The 20,157-nt window shown below is 39.6% G+C and overlaps 1 protein-coding gene across 3 annotated transcripts; it reads left to right on the top strand.

The window, feature by feature from the left end:
* Positions 1–1,029: 1,029 nt before the first annotated feature.
* LOC128992005 (gastrula zinc finger protein XlCGF26.1-like) lies at positions 1,030–16,091 on the top strand. 3 transcript variants are annotated; one of them, XM_054415336.1, is made up of 4 exons: positions 1,030–1,347; positions 5,673–5,815; positions 14,090–14,224; positions 14,531–16,091. In XM_054415336.1, the coding sequence occupies exons 3-4, from the start codon at positions 14,219–14,221 to the stop codon at positions 15,839–15,841; spliced, it is 1,317 nt and encodes a 438-aa protein (XP_054271311.1). In that variant the 5' UTR covers positions 1,030–1,347; positions 5,673–5,815; positions 14,090–14,218; the 3' UTR covers positions 15,842–16,091. The 3 variants fall into 3 exon arrangements, with proteins under 3 accessions (XP_054271311.1, XP_054271310.1, XP_054271309.1); XM_054415335.1 differs by having other exon boundaries at positions 5,678–5,815; positions 14,090–16,091; XM_054415334.1 differs by having other exon boundaries at positions 14,090–16,091.
* The last annotated feature ends 4,066 nt before the right edge of the window (positions 16,092–20,157 follow it).

Genomic DNA, 20,157 nt, shown 5'->3' with positions numbered 1-20,157 from the left:
ACTTCCATATGTGAAGGTCGTCATTTAATAAATAAGTATATAGAACACGAACACACGAAAACGCACATTGACACGAACATTTAACATTAAAAATACCGAGTACTCGGGAACACGAGACAGAGGTGACGCGACCGGGTGGAAGTTGTAGCTCGAACTCCAACTTCGAACTCGAACTCCAGTTCGAGCTACAACTTCCACCCGGTCGCGTCACCTGTCTCGTGTTCCCGCGAGTACTCGGTATTTTTAATGTTAAATGTTCGTGTGCGTTGTCAATGTGCGTTTTCGTGTGTTCGTGTTCTATGTACTTATTTATTAAATGACGACCTTCACATATGGAAGTGAATAACGACGCCTTGTACGGCCTGAAGATGGTTCCCTGTGAACCGAAACTATAGTTGCCACAAGCAGCTCATTGGATTACTGAATGCAGGTATTTAATCCATTATAAATTTTCAAACGTAATCCGGAGGCTAACAACTCATAAAAATATATATTTGACTATAGCTTTGTGATTTACAGGACTGCCTCAATAATACTTTATTATTTGATTCAATAATACTGATACTGATATGGATTTTTCTTAACATTAACATTGTATATTACCATAAGAATATCTCAAAGTTGATGTGATAGGTCACGATGCGTTTAGGAAAAAGATTATGCACTTTTTTATGTTGGGAGTTTTAATTGAACGTGTTTTGTTAAGCCATGGCTCTACGTATAATGTACAATACTGCCTCAAATATGCCTATTACAATACATTAATTAATTAGCTCAGCTCGTTTATACACGTTTTATAAAGGTATTATTGACATTATATTCATGTAAAAACATGATTTCGCACCGTATTGTCATTGAATTGTGTTTCCGACATCCCTGCAAAACACGTTTGTGGCGTCTGCAGGCGTACCAACAACCCTTATCTATTACAATTCGAAAAAGCGCCGATGAAAAGAAGGAAAAGACTGTAAAGGAAAAGACGAAATGGAAATGAAATGAAATGACAAAAGGAGAAAAGAGAGCCGCTAACTTCAACTTCACGAAGACGGTGGGAGACGAGACGAACTTAACTGAACTGAACAATAAAACACAAAACAGAACAACACCAAACCATAAACCAACAGTAATTACTAATCCATCAGTCCAAAGTCCAAGAAAGAGTCCAGTCACTACAAGAAGGCGACCGACGACTCACATTTCAAGTTTAACTTTATAACGTGTGGTGTGGTGAGCATGACTGACCAAGTTTCCCCTTTTTTACTAATTACAGGCTTAGAACAGGAATGTAATTCATCATGAATAAGCGAGAGTAAAATACTAGTGAGACTTCCTTTAAGCAAATGGAATGTGAGTAGGCCTAATCCTATTTGTTTAGTATTGTTGTTAATGCTGTTTATATAGGCCTAACACTGATCATTTTAGTCTAGCCTTGACTAACTTAAAATCACTCAAAAGGCTTAGTCAATAACTAACCACTCTTGACCTAGGCCTACAGATTTCACACATATTTTTCACATCGTCCAAGCATTTCTCATTTAGTAAAAAAGTTGTCAGACCATAGGGCCCAGGCTTACACATTCTTGTAGGCCTACACATCCTTGTAGGCCTTAAAATAGGCCTATCCATTAGATACAGTGCGACCAAAATTGAATTGCGACCAGTGCCACTGTATATGTAAAATTGAACTCAACGTTTTCTTTGCTGGGTAAAAACAGTTTTATTTATTATTTTTTTAGTTAATTAATGAAAAGTTACTGGTAAGTTACTTAATTTTTTGTATGATACGGTATACATAACTTAGGCTAACAGAGGTTACATCACAAAATAAAACGGGACCGGTAGCACTGTACCAGTATCTAAAACTTATCAGATTGTATAACGGAGAAAAACAAGGCATGTGTGCACGAGATGACGCTAAAGGCGCCTTTACACCGGACGGAGTTAACTTAATAACTTATAGTTAATTATCTTTTGTTATTAACCCTCCTAGTGTTATGTGTCGATTTTTTGACACATAACACACTTTGTGTAGTGTTTTGTGTCGATTTTTCGACTCACAAACACTGTTTACGGCGAAGGCTCTATGACTGACATAATCGGATTGAACTGGATCGAGTTAGGTATCGTTTTATTTGGCAGATCCTAAGCTTTCTCCCGAGGTTTGTCTCTAAGCGCTTTTTTCTCTCGAGCCGATCCTAATTGTAGCAGACAGCTGACGTGCTTATTTGTAAACAGCTTGGTTAACCTCGCACCGATGACTGATGTGTTTTATTACGTTTATCATTGTTTTAGTGTTAGATATACATGGTGCATTAGCCTATAAGAAGATTTAAGCGATTTTGAAGGGCTGGTTGATGATCCTGAAGAAGTAGTAGGCCTATATTGATGTAAATTATCAGCCAGATTCCTAGCTATGGTTAGGTTAGGCCTACATATGCATTCTTAGCTAAACGCTATGTACCGAAATCTGTTATTTGCCCATAACTTATTTATTTGCAAATCTACTTCCTTACTTATATTATTATATTTTTGGAATCCTCATAAAATTTAGAACAAAGTGGCTATTTTCAAATATTTATTGGCCTATAATTTATAGCCTACAATTTCATTGAGTGCGAACTTATTTTTTTTTTGAAAATTTTCCAAAATATTTTAGGCTACCTAAAAAATTGTTTTGAAACAAATGTTCCTTATGTTTTATGTATAATATTGAAGCCCATGATTTTCCAAACAAAATGGTATAGGAGAACAGTATAATTAGGCCTACAATTGTTTTTAAGCTTCTCAGATCCGTTTTCATAAAACCTTGCAAATGCGCAAAAAATAGGCAGACATTAAGGCCAAAACTAGGGACACTCAGTTAAGTAAGTAGGCTACGCAATTAACAAAAGTTAATAACAGAAAGTTATTAACAAATTATTTTGTACTTTGGTTTTTGTTAAAAACATAAAGTCAGTCCGCCATCTTGAATCATCATCGCTCATGCACAGCCAGCAATTAGATGAGACAGTGGTGCGAGAGGATGACGTCGTTCTTGCTGCAGCTGCGTGCGTTGTTTTGGCTACTGCTGCCCAAAGGAGACCTAGGAGATACTGTGTGAAACCGTCACTCAGAGCAAGGACTTTGTACAGTGGGAGTGATATGTTAAGTGATATGCAAGAAGACGATAGTGACCCTCTTTCAGGCGAGCTAAGGTGCGATGATGGAAGCATAAAGAATTTCCTCCGCAGGTGGTACTGAGGGGCGACTAGTGCGCTCTCTGTAGCACGATGCTGAGCGTGGGGGTTGCAGGGAAGAGAGGGACCTGTTAGCCTATTAACAAAAGTTAGTGCACTAAAAGAGACCATTAACTTTGTTTACTACCTAACATTTGTTAAAAACATAACACATTTCCTTTGATCTTTACTGACTCTTGATGGATAACATAAATCTTGTTAATAACAAGGAATTTTCTGTTAAAAACCAAATAACTTTTTTTTTAACACTTGCTATTAACTCCGGTGTAAACGCGGCTTAACAGCGATACTAGGTGTGTGGGGGGAGGGGATGAAACCACTCTGGCCAAGACCAGTTTTGGGGCGAGAAAACAAAAATGGCAGGAATTTTTCATGTTGCGGGATCTAATAGATTAGGGGCGACCGACGGACGCTTTAAAAACTACAGTAGGCCTATTTGAACTGATACCGAGAGCTACAACCTGTCTAGGTAGCCCTACAGTAATTATGTTGATTAAGGTGACAAGGGAACCGTAGTAATTTATATTAAAATTAGAGTCTATAGGCTACCTGAAAACAACGGTGCAAATATTTTTCCGCTGTCACAAAAACTTAATAATCTACGATCGTTTGCATTTAATTTAATTTTGTATTAAGCTACAAGAAAATGCCACAAGATTTACAGCTACAGTAATTAAACAATATATTACACAAGGGCCTTGCTGTAAAATTGAATGAAAATCAAGAATTCTTAATACTTAAATAATTATCTCCTTTGTTGGCACTGAAGTCCAGTAGAGTCTATAAGTAGGGCTGGTCACTCACATTCACTCTTAAAGGGAAAGTGTTCAAGTTCAGAGTAGAGAATCCCAAATGGTAAGTAGCCTATAAATTGTTTAAAGCAGATAACTCACCGCAATGTCCAGTAAGGTTACAATATCTGGTTTGGACCGACTCAAACCGAACCCCACGAGTATTACGAAGTGACAGGGTATCACAAGGTTTCACAACCAGGGCTCACAGGTCGAGAAGCTACTCCAGAGATACGTTAGCAGGCACTAGCCACAACGGGATCCGGCATAAACCCTCAATTGTAAGTCAGCATTAAATCCAACGATGATGTCGGAGGGTCAGCACTAATAACAAAATTTACCAAGCTGAAAGTAGTTGATTCTCACTCTTCAGAGACTTAGTCTTGACAGTCACAAATCATTTCCAAGGTTTTTTTCCAATATGATGCCACAACCATGTAGATAACATCAGTGAAGAGATACCGTCGGCCAAGAGAAGGAGGCATTGAAGTGAAAGTGGTCAAGTGTCAGGAATTGTCATGGTACTGGACAGTAACTTATACTAGTTTATAGGAATTTCCTTGCCACTCAACTATTTGGAAGCAAAACTCATGACATCAATCAATGTCCCTTAATTTGAATAAATCAACTAATTTAGGCGTGCACAACAGTATGTTCAATTTTTTTGTTGGGTGATCAGTCCAACAAAATTTTGAAAATAGTGGGCAATTTAAGAATAAAATGTCACACAGCACTAATGTGTCCAACAATGTGACATTGTGATCATATCCCGAGTGTGCAGTAACACAATGACCATATCTTTTGATCGTATGGATATCATGATCATCCCCACGCTGCATTCTTATGATTTGTAGTAACAAGAATGGGCTTTGACTGCTTGTTGCAGATTATGAAGATTTTGCAAACATTTTTTGTGATTCCAAAATTAGAATCAGGTTCGGTGAAACTGAATTCTTTTGTGCGGTGTCGAAGTATAACTGATGTTACATTTCCTGACATGTTGGAGCAATGGCTGATTCCCCAACATGAAGGTGACATGAAAGACTGTGTTGAACCAGGACTGGGCTCCACCTCATTGGCACGACGATGTCCCAAGTTTCAGCGAATTTCCCTACAGGGGAGTAGCTATTCCTGTAGGTGGCATGGTAAGACCTAGGCCCGGGACCGATTAACTTTTTCATTTTGATGTCCCCGGAGGCCAAAAACACGATAACTTGAGTAATTTTTGTCCGATTTTGATGAAATTTGGTTTTAAGGTGTAAGGCAGGATAAACTTGAATGAGTTCGCGAACCAGCATGATCGGACCATGGGAACGGGGTTTTATGGGGTAAAAATTGGTTTTTCTAATTTTTGACCTTCTAAACACAAAATTTCCCAATTTCTCTCCAGACCTTTTTAAAGAGCTTAAAAAACAAATAATTTGGTATATCAAAGTGTTTTTGTACAATTATTGGTTACGGAGAAAATTCAAAAAACTATTATTTTGTAATTCCCATGTTATTCTCATGGAGAGTGTTGTACAATATTGTAGCTTGCTTGTTTATGGATATATTTTGATCAAACTTGGTAAATTCTTTTATTTTATACTAACTCCCTTAATGTTTACAATCTATGTATATATTTAATTAAAATGGTCTTTTTCAGAATAGGCAGTTGATTTGAAGAGGAAAGGGAACTTATATATTATGTCGCAAGAAGGATAATTGACAAAATCTGCTATTTAAATACTTTAAAGGGCAGCTGAAAATATCAAGTTTTTACCATACTAAAAGTACTACATATTGAAAGTAAGTAATTCACTATGTAAAACTTAAAATAAAATTATACTCGTATAACTTTTATATGGCTGATTCCACAATATTATTTTAAAACAACATAGAATATAGAAGCAACGATTTCTTAAGTAGCCTGATTTTTTAAGTAGCCTAGGTATGATAAAATTTAACATGATGGAACATAAAGTGAAGACAAAAAAGCAAAATGCCTCGAGGTAGCTATGTGGTATGATAATTTATACACAACATTTGAGCAAGAGTTGATAAAATTTTGATTGATACACACATATAACTGTTCAAAGTTTAACAAATTCTACAATAAACGAGATATTTAAATAGACATACAAAGCCAACTTAATAATTCCAATTAGTTACCAGCTTTAAGTAACTAGCTATTTCCGTTAAGAAAATGAAAAATTTCTAAGTATTTCATGGCCGCTAAAATGTTTCTGCTACTTCTTGGTTAATGATGTCCTTAAAGATCCATCACAGTTCGGGGTTCCTAGAGGTAAACACATCACAAAAAATTCACACATGCACATATCTCGTGACATTTGGGCTGCAGAATATCGTGGAAATGTGAAATAATCTTCCTAGGAACCTAATACACATCCTTAAAATGGTTTACAATACCTGCATATAGTAATCCTTTGTTGCTGATCAGGGTCGTCGCATGGTTTATTGGCACCCGAGGCGAGATGTTGTCAGGCGCCCCCTCCCCAAACACACATTGAGTGATGATCGTTATACAAAGTTGCGTTGCTGTTTCAATTGCACAACAACAGACACTTGAACGGATTGAATAAATACTATACATGTTATTAATTATTAACAGTGCACATCAAAATTAATGAGAGGGTCAACTGACCGGGAAATCTGGGAATTGTGTGTGAGATTTTAACCGGGAAATATGCATGCCTTTTGTGTTTCTACCTGGATATTTAATTTTACCACGATCGCGCATGACGACAACAGTGACGTTTCCGTGACCACGGGAGACGATGGTATGTCTACCCTTGGCCGCAAGGGATGATCAGAATTTTTCCACGATCGCATACGACGATGATCTCCTCACTACTGTGGGATATGATGAACATTTCGCCGCAATCGCGGAATACGGTTGTGATGTTTAAAGGACCATGGGAGATAAAATAATTATATCTACCCGGCCACGAGGGATGATCAGAGTTTTACCATGATCACGCAAGACAATGATAATCTCCACACAACCGCGTGAAAGGATTAGAATTTTGCCTCATTCGCAAAAGACGATGATTCAATTATTCAATTATTCAATTATTCAATTATTGAGATGGGGACGCCACCTAGGTGCGTATTTTAACCCAAATATGAGTGAAGGATGAGTGTAGAATGGTGTGTGATGACCTGTGTAGCTTTGTTACTGACTAAGATCAGCGGTTTCATTAGTCAGGATCATTTATTTAAAGCCCAATGATCAGGAACAGCTGGGTCCAGTTTCGAACCATCAAAAAGCTACTAACTTTTCTTAGGATCGAACCGGCGACCTTTTGATTACTAGGCGAGCACTATAACCACTCAGCTACCCAGCCAGTTATGATGATCTCCACACAACCGTGGGAGATGTTTACCATTTTTCCGCAATCGTGGGAGACAATTACTATTTTCACACGACCACGGGAGACGAAATAATGATGTCTACCCGGCCGTGAGGGATGAATAGAATTTTACCACGATTTATTATAATCTCCTCACGACCGCGGGATATGTTCATATATTGCTGCGATCATGGAAGACGATATGCCTAATTATGTCCACACAACAGCGGGAAACAGTCAGAATTTTGCCGCGATCGCGGGAGACCATAACGATGTCTTGTGCCGGGAGAGATTATCAGAAGTTTACCACCATCGCATGCAAATATAACAACCAATTTTTTGGTTCCCCACGAAAAAAGCCAATTGCCTCGTGCCCTAGGCACGTGCCTACCGTGCCTATTCGGTAAATTGGCCCTGGCAATAGTAAGCAAAACCTCAAACCAAACCTACTCTGAATAGAATATACGGAATGACAGAATAAAATAAAAACACGTTATTACATTTAGAAATAAGACCCTTTCCTCTAAACATTAAATGGCATTCGCCTGGATTTTGCACGAGCAAATGTCTTGAGAATATCTTTGAAGTCTACTTTCCTAGCTTCATCGTTTTCAATTGTCATGATGGCAAGAGAGTTCAGTCTCTCCTGTGACATGGATGATCGTAAATATGTCTTTATAAGTTTCAGCTTACTGAATCTACGCTCAGCACTTGAAACTGTCACTGGTGTAGTTAACAAAACTCTTAGTGCAATCCAGAGATTTATAAATACGTCTTTGCTGTCTGTTTTCTTGATTGCTCGCAACACGTCGATTGGTTGAACTTTCCGAAGTTGGGGTTCATTGATATCTAAGATGGAGTTCACATGTTGCAGTTCACAAAAAAGTTCATTGCCGTTGATATCTGATATTCCGTCAGTATTTCTTAAGAGAGTTTCTAGTTTCAAACAACTCTGTTTCAAGTCATCTTTTGGTGGAAGATTAGCCAAGTTATACAAAAAAAATCCCCACTGCGAGTTATGATTATAAAGTGCAGTGGACCTACCTTTAACTGATGTTGCTACTGTATCCAACAATGAATAAAATACCTCCCTCTTGAATGTGTCTTCTGCAGATGTTTGCACTTCGTCGCTTGCACTTTCATACAAAAAGAGACGTTTCTTCTTGCGAATTCTGGTTTCAGTGAAGATTGGTTGTATTCCTAGCTCTTTTGAAATTTCCTTTACGGAAGTGCATTAGTGTATCCATTTTCTCTAAATTTGTCTAAGAAGTCCAAGCAATTTATTTAACTTACTCATAGCATCACTGACGCCTTTGGCTTTCCCTTGAAGACTTTTACTTATGATATTGATTTCAAACAGCAAATCATGCCATAGTATTAAGCATACTAAGAAAGAAAAGTCTTCCATCTGGTTGAGTAAGGAATGAGCCTCACTCGCTGTCTTAGGGTCGTCCGTTTTATCAAAGCATCCCGCACTTCGACGTACTGATAGCGAACAGCTTGCACCGAAGATATGCGGGCTTCCCATCATGTTTCACATACTTGTTTTAGCGTGAGATCCTTGACATGTTCACTAATCACACACCAACGCTTTGTAGAGCCTGCAAATATCGTATATATACGCTGGAGTGTTCCAAATAGAGATGTAGATTTGACCGAGGATTTCGCTCCATCAGCAATTACCAGGATCAGACTATGGCATCCACAAGGCATAAAAAAAGCCAAAGGGAAATCTGCTTGTACACGAGCTTGAACTCCTTTGTTCCTTTGTTGCAAGACGATGTATTTTTAACAACGATGTGTCCTTTGTTGTAGGAAACCTGCCATATTGGCACCACTACCATGGCCCCGACAGTCTTTCATGTTAAGTCCACACGTCACCTCGTGCATATTTAAGGTCATTGTCTCTACCGTGAGTCATCGTCAGGATGTCAGAGACGTGAGTGGGGGGAGGGTAGTCTGGCGAAATAAGAATAAACATGGCAACTAGGCTAGTAGGCTATTCGTGTGAAGGCCTACAGAGCGAAACTGCGACATTGCAATATTGATTTATATTAAGATAATTAAGTTGGGACAGGGCCTTCAACTCCACTGTGGCCCATTATTAGGCTATTATTACTAAACTAAAAGTAGTAAACAAGCAAATCTAGCTACTTCATTTTTATAAAAAATATTTCATCTGGGAAAACGTTGCAAATATATAAAGTTATTGGTGTCAAATAATATGTATTTGTTCAATAAATGCATAGAACGTAATATTAAAAATTCAGTTAGTTATACATAACTTTCCAAATTACGTTATGTACATCTAACTTAATTTTTTCAATTTTGTTTTATCACTTTTGTCACTGCGCCCCCCAAGCCCTCCAAGCCGCAGGGCCGCGGATTTGGCACAAGATGTAACATATGAACAAACATTTAACCCTTTGCGTGCTATGCAATTATATATCGGCATTTACTAAAACCTCTAAGGGATATAGAGAGGAAGGTACTTTACAAAAAGTAGCAAAACGGCCATGACCTGCATATTAATAGGAAACACCATCAACCACTTAGCTAAAAGATTCCCCCAATCCGATGATTCGAGGTGTATGTCTAAACCATGAATTATGAACACCTCACTATGCCCCAGTGGTTGTAATATATTGCTACAAACACAGGTCACTCTTTATTTGCCCCACAGGACGGTAATCGAACCCAAGCAGACCATGGTGTCTACTCTCCGGGAAATTCGGGAAAACCGGGAAACCTCCGGGAATTTTATCTTACCTTGAAATGTCCTGGAAAACTCCAGGAATCCACCCAAACCTCCGGGAATCCGGAGCCCAGTCATCGGAATCGTCGCCTAACCGAAACACTACCGCTTTTGTTGCCACGATCGCGGGAAACGATTATCGGTGTTGCCGAAACCGCAAGATATGCTCACGGGTATTGCCGCGATCGCGAGTGACGATTATCGGTGTCGCTGAAACCACGAGATATGCCTACGGGTGTTGCCGCGATCGCGGAACACGATTGTCGATGTTGCTAAAACCGCAAGATATGCTCACGGGTATTGCCGCGATTGCGGGAGACGATTATCGGTGTCGCCGAAACCACGTGAGATGCCTACGGGTGTTGCCGCGATCGCGGGAAACGATTATCGGTGTTGCTAAAACCGCAAGATATGCTCACGGGTATTGCCGCGATCGCCAGAGACGATTATCGGTGTCGCCGAAACCACGTGAGATGCCTACGGGTATTGCCGCGATCGCGAGAGACGATTATCGGTGTCGCCGAAACCACGTGAGATGCCTACGGGTGTTGCCGCGATCGCGGGAAACGATTATCGGTGTTGCTAAACCCGCAAGATATGCTCACGGGTATTTCCGCGATCGCGGGAGACGATTATCGGTGTCGCCGAAACCTCGCGAGATGCCTACGGGTGTTGCCGCGATCGCGGGAAACGATTATCGGTGTTGCTAAAACCGCAAGATATGCTCACGGGTATTGCCGCGATCGCGGGAGACGATTATCGGTGTTGCTAAAGCCGCAAGATATGCTCACGGGTATTGCCGCGATCGCGGGAGACGATTATCGGTGTTGCCGAAACCGCAAGATATGCTCACGGGTATTGCCGCGATCGCGAGAGACGATTATCGGTGTCGCCGAAACCACGTGAGATGCCTACGGGTGTTGCCGCGATCGCGGGAAACGATTATCGGTGTTGCTAAAACCGCAAGATATGCTCACGGGTATTGCCGCGATCGCCAGAGACGATTATCGGTGTCGCCGAAACCACGTGAGATGCCTACGGGTATTGCCGCGATCGCGAGAGACGATTATCGGTGTCGCCGAAACCACGTGAGATGCCTACGGGTGTTGCCGCGATCGCGGGAAACGATTATCGGTGTTGCTAAACCCGCAAGATATGCTCACGGGTATTGCCGCGATCGCGGGAGACGATTATCGGTGTCGCCGAAACCACGTGAGATGCCTACGGGTGTTGCCGCGATCGCGGGAAACGATTATCGGTGTTGCTAAAACCGCAAGATATGCTCACGGGTATTGCCGCGATCGCGGGAGACGATTATCGGTGTTGCCGAAACCGCAAGATATGCTCACGGGTATTGCCGCGATCGCGAGAGACGATTATCGGTGTCGCCGAAACCACGTGAGATGCCTACGGGCGTTGCCGCGATATGCGCACGGGTATTGCCGCGATCGCGGGAGACGATTATCAGTGTTGCTAAAGCCGCAAGATATGCTCACGGGTATTGCCGCGATCGCGGGAGACGATTATCGGTGTTGCCGAAACCGCAAGATATGCTCACGGGTATTGCCGCGATCGCGGGAGACGATTATCGGTGTTGCCGAAACTGCAAGATATGCTCACGGGTATTGCCGCGATCGCGAGAGACGATTATCGGTGTCGCCGAAACCACGTGAGATGCCTACGGGCGTTGCCGCGATCGCGGGAAACGATCATCGGTGTTGCTAAAACCGCAATATATGCGCACGGGTATTGCCGCGATCGCGGGAGACGATTATCGGTGTTGCTAAAGCCGCAAGATATGCTCACGGGTATTGCCGCGATCGCGGGAGACGATTATCGGTGTTGCCGAAACCGCAAGATATGCTCACGAGTATTGCCGCAATCGCGAGAGACGCGTGAGATGCCTACGGGTGTTGCCGCGATCGCGGGAAACGATTATCGGTGTTGCTAAAACCGCAAGATATGCTCAACACGGGTATTGCCGCGATCGCGAGAGACGATTATCGGTGTCGCCGAAACCACGAGATATGCCCACGGGTGTTGCCGCGATCACGGGAGACGATTATCGGTGTCGCCGAACCCGCGAGATTTCCTCACGGCTATTGCCGCGATCGCGGTAGGCGATTATCGGTGTTGCCGAAACCGCAAGATATGCCTACGGGAATTGCCGCGATCGCGAGAGACGGTTATCGGTGTCGCCCAAACCGCAAAATATGAATACGGGTGTTGCCGTGATCGTTGACGGTGTGACGTTTTGTCGCTGATGTTGAAGATACTGCAAGATATGCTCACTGATATTCCCACAATCGCGGGAGATGATAACTGGTGTCGCCTTACCTACCAGTTATACTGTTTTATTATGTTGTATAAAATATTATTCTTTGGAAATGTTTTGTTTCAAATAATAATAATCATTATTAATAATAATAATAGCCTAATAATAATCATTTTCATTTATTAGCTGGTTGCGATTAGTTAAACGGGTTCCGATAGTAGCTCCTTAAAATTCAGGAATTTGTCTTGAATTCTCCTGGAAAACTCCTTGAATTTTTCAAACCAGGTTTAGTAGACACCATGCAGACGAATGCCACTGGCCAAGTGACACATGCCCTAGCCTTCTCGGCTATCTGTGCTTGGAGACTGAGGAGTCAAAAACCGGTATTTAAGCTCACGCCATCGATTGCGAACAGATAGCGCTACAGCATGTTGTTCCATGCGTTACAAACAAGGTTGCAGCACTAGTTAGTCACGGACTATTTAGATGATATTTTCAGTTAAACCCCAACAGTGATCATAAATTGTGTTACCGAGGCTTTGCTGCGAAAAAAATTATTTTTCCTAAAATGGCAATATTATAAGATTACAAGATACAAGATTCTTTATTTGGTCGATTGAACAGTAATACAGTTATAGACCACGTCAAATTGTTAAGTTAGGCTACAGATACATACAAATTGAAATATTGCATACAGTATAGGTATATAGTGAATGGACATTTTTGGTTGACTAGATTTTTTTAGTAGGAACATTTAAGCTGCAAATACTTTACACAAAGGAATAAAAACATAAAGGTTACTAGACACAAACAATAAAAATGTGGAAAACTATAGCTGACAGGTTTTTAGTTTGCACTTTAGTTGCTGAGTTAGTGAGTCTAGGGCTCACTGAATTAACTTTCAAAGAATCTGCGTATCTGGCCCTACCAGCGCTACCAGTGGTGTGCGCCAGAACATATGGTAACCGCAGCATAGCTGATGGTCTATATTTAATTCTTTTTGTCTATGGTAATACTATAGTACACCATAAATTTAAAGAAGCATATTTTATCAAAATGTGTCCTAACCCATTGCAAACGCAAAGCTTATGAGTATAACTGCAATAAGCATTTTATACTTATATGCCAACCCTGTGCGAAGGACGGGTACTCTGCTAGTTTAATAAATAATCGTTGACACGTAGTGTGTGAATAAGTAGTTTTATTTTTTAGGTGCATAATTAATAACTTATTGACTTTCTTTTTTCCAAAATGTTTATAAAAATCCATTGTATTTGTATGGTTTATTTCCCAAAAAATAATGCCTGGGATACGAAAGAGCCAGTTAATACTTTAAGTTAATACTTTTAGTGGATTACTAAAAGTTAATCTATATACAGCAGATCTATGGAATAGTAATTATTCTCTTTAGCGTTCTCTTTCCGTTGCTAAGAACGGGTAGGGTGGCTAATTAATTAGTCAAAACCAAAATGATGGCTTCCACTACTTACCAGATTTAAAAGCCACCAAAGTTTCTATAAAGGCCATAAATGTTGAATTTTGTTTCTAGAAGCGTTGGCGGATGAATAACTATTTTAGACAACAGTCGTAACGATCAAAATCTTTCTATTTCGTGTCCTCTTCCCGTTGCAAAGCACGGGTAATACTGCTAGTATTTAATAAATTATGATCTTTTTCAGGATAGGAAATAGATTTGAAGAGGAAAAGGAACTTCAATTCATGTCACAAGAAAGATAATTTACGTAATCTGAAATAATACTTTAAACAGCAGCTAATAAGATTAAGTTTTCACTACCTTAAAAGTACAAATGAAAGTAAGTAAACACTATAAGTAACACCACTAACCTATGTGGTATGATATTTAATACACAAAATACACAAAAATAGACAAACAAAGCCAATTGAATAAATCCAATTAGTTACTAGTTTTCCTGATATTAGCAATCAGAAATATAAAACAAAGAATGTTAAATATCACTAAAAAGCCTCCATTTAAGTGTCCAATATGTAGAAAAATGTTTTCAACTCTACCGACAATGAAGTGTCATATATATTTACACACAGGTGAGCGTCCCTTTAGATGTTTGACATGTGAAAAAACATTTATTAAAAAATCTCAGGTAAAGAATCATCTGTTTACACATTCTGGGAAGTTTCCTTACAAGTGCATTACATGTGGAAAATCCTTCAAAACCAGGAGCGAGATGAAGATTCATACATTGCTTCACACAGGAGAGCGACCTCATAAGTGCACTACATGTGGAAAATCTTTCAAAACCAGCAGCTATATGAAGATTCATTTATTGGTTCACACAGAAGAGCGAACTTATAAGTGCACTATATGTGGAAAATCCTTCAAATCCAAGCAAGATATAAAGACACATGCATTGGTTCACACGCGAGAGCGACCTCATAAGTGCATTACATGTGGAAAATCCTTCAAAACTAAGAAAGACATGAAGAATCATACATTGATTCACACGGGAGAGCGACCTCATAAGTGCCCTACATGTGAAAAATCCTTCAAAACCAGCAGCGATATGAAGGCTCATACATATGTTCACACAAGAGATCGATCTAATCAGTGCACTATATGTGGAAAATCCTTTAAAAGCAAAAAAGGTATGAAGAGTCATACATTGGTTCACACGGGAGAGCGACCTCATCAGTGCACTACATGTGGGAAATCCTTCCAATCCAGCAGCATTTTGAAGAGTCATACATTGGTTCACACGGGAGAGCGACCTCATCAGTGCACTACATGTGGGAAATCCTTCCAATCCAGCAGCATTTTGAAGAGACATACATTGGTTCACACGGGAGAGCGACCTCATCAGTGCACTACATGTGGGAAATCCTTCCAATCCAGCAGCATTTTGAAGAGACATACATTGGTTCACACGGGAGAGCGACCTCATCAGTGCACTACATGTGGGAAATCCTTTAAAAGCAAAAAAGGTATGAAGAGTCATACATTGGATCACACAGGAGAGCGACCTCATATGTGCATTACATGTGGGAAATCCTTCCAAACCAGCAGCATTTTGAAGAGACATACATTGGTTCACACGGGAGAGCGACCTCATATGTGCATTACATGTGGGAAATCCTTCCAAACCAGCAGCATTTTGAAGAGTCATACATTGGTTCACACGGGAGAGCGACCTCATCAGTGCACTACATGTGGGAAATCCTTTAAAAGCAAAAAAGGTATGAAGAGTCATACATTGGATCACACAGGAGAGCGACCTCATATGTGCATTACATGTGGGAAATCCTTCCAAACCAGCAGCATTTTGAAGAGACACATTGGTTCACACGGGAGAGCGACCTCATCAGTGCACTATATGTGGGAAATCCTTCCAAACCAGCAGCATTTTGAGGAGACATACATTGGTTCACACGGGAGAGCGACCTCATCAGTGCCCTAAATGTGGAAAATCATTCAAATACAAGCAAGATGTAATGAGGCATATACTGGTTCAGACAAGAGAGTGACCTCATAAGTGGAAAATCCTTCCAAACCAGCAGTCATATGAAGAGCCTTATGGATAATTAATTCACACTGGAGGGACCTCATGATTGCACCACATCTGGAAGATCCATCACAAATAGTTGCTATATGACGTTTCATACATTAATTTATGATGTGTTCATTCATTTTAAATCAAATCTTTTGTGTTAATTCTAAATAAGTCCATAGAGACACATAACACATCACAAAATTAAAAGTAGAAATTTTCGTGGTCACTGACCACTTTTTCAACCACTGGAGATTGGAGAAATGGCAATGGCAGTTGCAATTTGAATCTATTGCACCTTGTCAGGGTTGCCAACACAGATGAAGAGACTAAAAATTGTTTTTACTGTTGCATATGTATGAATGTGTTCACTTATTATGAATAATCCACTATATTTACACTGTTCTATATTTACACATATGTACACACACATATTAACATTTTTTATATACACTAGCCTGCTATGGAAGGTGAGGAATGGGGTTTATCTTAGATTAAGGTTTGGTGGGTTTCTAGAATGGGTGAACCATTGGTAGCTTAGTTCCCATCTTCTCAGTTCTGAGGGGTTGCAGTTTGGAGGCAGTTGTTTTATTATTTTTGAAGAGTAGCAGCTATTAAAATCAGATTTTGAGTGGGATGAGGCATGGTTGACTACTGGTTTGTCTTTATAATTATTTTTTACATCTTGACGATGACCGTTCATTCTGGTACGGAACTGGTTCTTTGTTAGGCCTATATACTGAGCTGGGCAGTTTTTACATTGAAGCTGATAAATTACATTGCTGGTGCTGCAGGTGTTGTGTCCTTGAATCTTGAAAACTTCATTTGTGGCGTTGCTGGAAAAACTTGTGGTGGGGGGGTTGATGGGACACGTTTTACATCTGGAAGTATTACATGGGAAAGAGCCGTTAGGGGGTTTGTTTCTGGTTGCTGTGATTGGATCCGGTATCTTAGGATGAACAAGAATCTTTTTGATGTTAGGTGGTTGGCGAAATGTGGTGGTTGGGGGGGTTTTCAGGAAATCCTTTGTGTGGGGGGAAGCTTGGAGAATTTTGAATCCATCTTTTAGAATGGAGTTGAGGGATTGTAGGCCATGGTGGTATTCGGTTATTAGGTTTAGGTTTTGCTGTGGTTTTAGTTTCTTTGTTGGAGGGTTGTTTGATTGGGCTAAACGGATTTGGTTTTCTACAAGGTTTTTGGGGTAGCCTCTTTCAACAAATGCGTTGGAAATTTTCGAATTGAAATTGGAGAGTTCCTCTTCTGTCGAACAAGAGGAACTCTCCAATTTCAATTCGAAAATTTCCAACGCATTTGTTGAAAGAGGCTACCCCAAAAACCTTGTAGAAAACCAAATCCGTTTAGCCCAATCAAACAACCCTCCAACAAAGAAACTAAAACCACAGCAAAACCTAAACCTAATAACCGAATACCACCATGGCCTACAATCCCTCAACTCCATTCTAAAAGATGGATTCAAAATTCTCCAAGCTTCCCCCCACACAAAGGATTTCCTGAAAACCCCCCCAACCACCACATTTCGCCAACCACCTAACATCAAAAAGATTCTTGTTCATCCTAAGATACCGGATCCAATCACAGCAACCAGAAACAAACCCCCTAACGGCTCTTTCCCATGTAATACTTCCAGATGTAAAACGTGTCCCATCAACCCCCCCACCACAAGTTTTTCCAGCAACGCCACAAATGAAGTTTTCAAGATTCAAGGACACAACACCTGCAGCACCAGCAATGTAATTTATCAGCTTCAATGTAAAAACTGCCCAGCTCAGTATATAGGCCTAACAAAGAACCAGTTCCGTACCAGAATGAACGGTCATCGTCAAGATGTAAAAAATAATTATAAAGACAAACCAGTAGTCAACCATGCCTCATCCCACTCAAAATCTGATTTTAATAGCTGCTACTCTTCAAAAATAATAAAACAACTGCCTCCAAACTGCAACCCCTCAGAACTGAGAAGATGGGAACTAAGCTACCAATGGTTCACCCATTCTAGAAACCCACCAAACCTTAATCTAAGATAAACCCCATTCCTCACCTTCCATAGCAGGCTAGTGTATATAAAAAATGTTAATATGTGTGTGTACATATGTGTAAATATAGAACAGTGTAAATATAGTGGATTATTCATAATAAGTGAACACATTCATACATATGCAACAGTAAAAACAATTTTTAGTCTCTTCATCTGTGTTGGCAACCCTGACAAGGTGCAATAGATTCAAATTGCAACTGCCATTGCCATTTCTCCAATCTCCAGTGGTTGAAAAAGTGGTCAGTGACCACGAAAATTTCTACTTTTAATTTTGTGATGTGTTATGTGTCTCTATGGACTTATTTAAAGGTAAGCCTGCTTTCCTGTCAATTTCCTTAATAATTCCTGGCAAATGCCCTATCCTTTTATAAGATAACCTTTTGTGTTAATTCTTCATTCTCGTGTTAAGAAAATGGAAAACGTCTCAGCAAATTACAGCCACTAAAAATGTTTCTGCCACTTTCTGGTTTAAGGCGCCCTTAAAGATCCATCAGATTTTGGGGGTTCCATAAGGAAAACACGTCACAAAAATTCACACATGCACATATCTCGTGACTATATATCTCGTACTTGGGCTAGAGAGTATTCCGGAAATGCGAAATAACCTTCCTAGGAACCTAATACACATCACATCCATTGAATCCTAATCATGATTTGTATCAATTGTCAATGGTAGTGTGTGTGGTGGATCTTATTGTAAATAAACCAAGCTATTGTTAAACAACGAACCAAACGTCTCACCTATGACCTAAAAGTGTTTAAGCACTATGACAAAATTTCGGGTTGAGAGACAAAATTAGATTTTAAAATACGTAATAGTCGTCTCACCTGAAATTAGGTCACACCTTAATTTTTCCAGATAGCTTAGCATACAATGAGATAGTCTAGGGCTCTAACGTGTTCGTTATTTAATTACCGTTTCGAGTTTATTGACTCTGTTTTGAATCTTGAAATAATTACCATAAATGATAAAATAATTATTTCACAAACAGATTAGTAAGCTTCTTTATTAATACCAAAGTCTAAAACTGAACCTTCAAACAATTAAATTACTTCAATACAAAATATTTAACATGTGATAAAACAAAACACAGTTAGTTTAGAAAAGATATAACAGCCAGTTCAAAAGGAAAATCAATGAAGTGAAAAGATATACAATAAAGTTCACAACATCCTCCCCCCATTTCAAATTGCTAACCAATCATGTGCAATTTTAAATCAGTAAAATCGCTGGGGCACTTTTACTTCTCTTCCACATCTGGTTTTCTTCTTAGCCAAATCAAAGACTTCGTTTTCAACTAGGCCTATACCTTCTTCTTCTTCAAGTGTTTTATTTTCTTTCATACACTCTTTTTCACAAGCTGTGATTTCTAATGGGAAAAGTATTTGTAGTGGTCTTGTCAAAATACCATTTTCAGTTTTTAGTCTTGCGACTCTGGAGAATTCATCTCTTCCTGGATATACATCCTGTACCAACCCCAAAGGCCATCTTATTCGTTTTGTGTTATCATCTCCTATCAATACAACTTCTCCAATAATGGGTTCTCTACTTTTCTTGTTTTTTCCATTGTGAACGAGTGTAGCCAAATACTCTTTCTTAAACCTGTCTCTTAGTGATCTTCTTATTTTGTTTATATAACGCACTCTTTTATTCAAACTTAGACACTCAATTTCATTCAAATCGGGTAATTCAGCTGTTGATGTTGGTTGTAAGAATAAGGCTGGACTTAATGGTTGTAAACAGTCATCATCATTCGAAAGATAAGTCAAAGGTCTTGAATTTACAGTTGCTTCACAATCACACAAAATTGTTGAGAGTTCTTTCTGTGTGACTAAAGAATTTCCCAAGTTTTGTCGTAAAATTTCCTTTACCACTCCAATAAGTCGCTCCCACCACAAAAATCTTGAAGCGTCTCAGTCACTTTCTGTTAAACTTACTTGCAAGAAAGCTTTCTTAATATCTGAAATAACACCTATTGGGTGTTTTCTAAACTTCATTAGAAGAGCTGGAATTAGTTCTATTAAATTAGGTCCCTTTTCCAAACAAGAGTTAAGAGAATTCCCTCTACTATCGACTGCAAAAAAATGTTAATGTAAAAATGTTAATGTTAATGGTAATGTAAATTAAAAAATGTAGCCTATGTAGTGTAGATTTATCAAATATTTTTAC

This window comes from Macrosteles quadrilineatus, unplaced genomic scaffold (assembly GCF_028750875.1).
Source record: "Macrosteles quadrilineatus isolate MER2022 unplaced genomic scaffold, UCM_ALF_1.0 Scaffold_4__1_contigs__length_99947679, whole genome shotgun sequence".
Classification (NCBI taxonomy): Eukaryota; Metazoa; Arthropoda; class Insecta; order Hemiptera; family Cicadellidae; genus Macrosteles; species Macrosteles quadrilineatus.
Note: the sequence above shows the minus strand (reverse complement) of the source record. Positions and strands in the feature narration are given on the sequence as shown.

What these genes read in the sequence shown, in the direction of transcription:
- LOC128992005 (XM_054415335.1), top strand. Translation starts at nt 14,375, where the DNA reads ATGTTAAATATCACTAAAAAGCCTCCATTTAAGTGTCCAATATGTAGA.